General features: G+C 44.7%; 1 protein-coding gene across 1 annotated transcript in view; it reads left to right on the forward strand.

The window, feature by feature from the left end:
* The window catches only part of stard9 (StAR-related lipid transfer (START) domain containing 9), a 19,205-nt gene that overhangs the window by 15,550 nt on the left and 735 nt on the right, over nt 1–2,920 (forward strand). The window contains exons 7-12 of the mRNA XM_037694847.1: nt 850–992; nt 1,129–1,196; nt 1,314–1,411; nt 1,556–1,744; nt 2,343–2,440; nt 2,506–2,583. Of these exons, the coding sequence (XP_037550775.1) occupies nt 850–992; nt 1,129–1,196; nt 1,314–1,411; nt 1,556–1,744; nt 2,343–2,440; nt 2,506–2,583 (674 nt within the window). The remainder of the gene's footprint in view (nt 1–849; nt 993–1,128; nt 1,197–1,313; nt 1,412–1,555; nt 1,745–2,342; nt 2,441–2,505; nt 2,584–2,920) is intronic.

Below are 2,920 nucleotides of genomic sequence, written 5' to 3' on the forward strand. Positions count from 1 at the left end.
CCCCCCCCCCCCCCCACACACACAAACCAGTTTATCTTTCCATCTTTTTTTTGGTGGGGGGTGTAGAGCTCTTACAATCTACAACGTAAACTAAATAAGGTTAAAAAAAGAATTAAACAAGTTTATACATAAATGAATAAAATAGAATAATGCGTGTCTTTTATCTTTATACAAAGTTCACTATTTTCATAAGAAATGCACAAAAATACATTCAGTGCTACAATAAAGTGTCTGTAAGAAAAGTAAAAGTAAAAAAGATAACGAAGGGGTCTGTTTATGAAATAAAGTTACATTTGTCAAGAAGAGTTATAGATTTACAAGTGTCTGATTATTGAAATTAAGTTTTTCCACAGAGGTAATTATGTTTCTTTACAATATTAAATGAGGGGATTTTCCCTCCATTTCATCTTGTGGACATAATATTTGGTCAGGATTATAATTAGATTTACTTGATATATTTCACCTGAAGAAAAGGCTGACTTGTTAAAGATGAGTAATGTTTGAATTTGTGATAAAACGTTGTTCTTTCCAACGTTCTCTGTCAGGAGTGTTTGCAAATCCAGCCAAATACGAGAAGAGTCCACAGATACATGTTCAACACGCTCATGAAAAGAGCACCTGTTGCTGACATTTGGAAAGAAGCAACAAATGTTGTCTCTAACTGGATAATATCTATGTAAATCTTAAGTACAATGTTTTGATCCTGTTAACAAGTATAATATATATATATATATTTATGAGGCAATAAGCAGACGGATGTTCGTTTCAGTAAGTCCATGTATGTTTCTAGATGATGTTTGTAAATGAGCTCTGATGAGCCTGTTCACACGGATCCGTTTGTCTTCTCAGATCTTTCACAGCATGTGGTCTCCGACTGCAAACAGGCCATGGACCTCCTAGAAGAAGGGATCGCTAATCGAATGACTGCTGCAACCCACAACCACGATGCCAGCAGCAGGTCCCATGCCATCTTTACCATCCAGTACACGCAGGTGTGCAGAGGCCTCAAACTCTGTCTCCTTCCATTTGCTCTGCCTGATACTAGGATGAAAGGCGGTCGGCACAACTTGCAGCTTTGTGAAGGTTCTTCTACTTTGATGGACTCATCTCTTTGTCTTATTTGCACAGGCAGTTTTAGAAAGTAACCTTCCTTCAGAAACTGTCAGCAAGATTCACCTGGTGGACTTGGCTGGGAGGTAAAGTGGTCCTTTGTTCCTGGGTGTTTGTTACAGTGCCCCCTGGTGGACTGGCTGACAGTCTGGGGAGTTTGTGAATGGATATGTGAGGAACTTCATGAGTGTTGTGCTTTGTAGTGAACGGGCAGACCCCCAGCTGTGCAGGGACAGACTGACGGAGGGTTCCAACATCAACAAGTCCCTGGTCACTCTGGGCGTTGTGATTTCAGCTCTTGGTAAATCAAGACGGTCTTTGATCAGTTTATGAAGTGTGTATAGTTTTGTGTTCTCGTTGCATAGACCTCTGCACAGTTGATGTTCCCTCCATTCCTTTTGAGTTCTCTACAGATGTTCTTGTTTGTGTACCTGTGTCTCCGCAGCCCAGAACTGCCAGATGTTCAGCAGCTGTCAGAGCATCAACAGCGTGGCCTCTGAGGGCGATGGCAGCTCGGTGGCTGCAGCGTGTGCAGGCGGGAGAAGGCACTGCTTCGTCCCCTACAGAGACTCAGTCCTGACCTGGCTGCTCAGAGACAGTCTGGGGGGCAACTCCAAGACCATCATGATTGCCAGTGAGTCCTTCACACTGCAGGCCTAGCTCTTCCTGAAGAAGTTCTCGCCAGACGTTTGAGCTAACATCATCTTACGTAGTGAGTGTCGAGTCCTCGCATCGCTGGCTCAAGTTCATCACGTGTGGTACATGAGGTGGAAGGAAATGATGCACTCAGGGTCCCAGTTACATCCAGATGTTGTCCCTCAGAGTTTGTGTTGTAAATGACACTCAGCTACTACCACGTTTACTTTTAGCTCAGCGTCTGTGAAACTGACTCTTCTATATTCTTGTGTTAGCTAAGCTTGTTAGATGTGGCCACATCTTAAATTGGGTTGACACCAAAAGTTACTGTGCGTTAGATGAAGCCCCAGAGATCACTTCCCAAGAGTTTCAATACAACTCGACCAATGGCTCATGAGATATTTTACTAACAGACAGACAACCAGACTGACACAGGCTAAAACATTATTGTCTGCTTTTTGCTTTGGGTGATAGCTAAAGCATGTTTTTATATTGATGGCTGCCTTTGAACAACACCAATATGAAACATCAAACACTTTGTCATTAGCATGTGCTAACTTTAGCAACACGCTAACTCGTGTGTTGTTGTTCTGCAGCGGTTTCACCCTCCGTGAACAGTTACAACGAGACGCTGAGCACCCTGCGCTACGCTGCCCGTGCCAGAAACGTTGTGAACAAGCCTCGAGTTAACGAGGTCAGTGGTTCAGTCACACATGACGCTTGTTTTGTAGAACGCTAACACGTTTTGTCTCCATGCAGGATGCTAACGTTCGCCTCATCAGGGAACTACGGGAGGAGGTTGACAGGCTGAAGAGCATGCTGCTCAGCTTTCAGATGGTACGATGAAGTTCTGCTGTGAAAACACGGAGCTCAAGAGCCTCTGGCCTGCAGGAAACTTACTCAGGACTTAGTACAACAATCACACGACACTAAGACCCTGAAGGTCCAACTTTAAAATCCATCTTCTGGATCCATTCTTCCTTTACGGGTCACTGGAGTCCATGTCCAGCAGTCACTGTCCGAGAGGCAGGGGACACCTGCACAGGTCTCCAGTCCATCACAGGGACACCTGCACAGGTCTCCAGTCCAATACAGGGACACCTGGACAAGTCTCGAGTCCATCACAAGGACACCTGGACAGGTCTCCAGTCCATCACAGGGACACCTGCACAGG

The sequence above is a fragment of the Nematolebias whitei genome, chromosome 21 (genome assembly GCF_014905685.2).
Source record: "Nematolebias whitei isolate Nwh7 chromosome 21, NemWhi1, whole genome shotgun sequence".
Classification (NCBI taxonomy): Eukaryota; Metazoa; Chordata; class Actinopteri; order Cyprinodontiformes; family Rivulidae; genus Nematolebias; species Nematolebias whitei.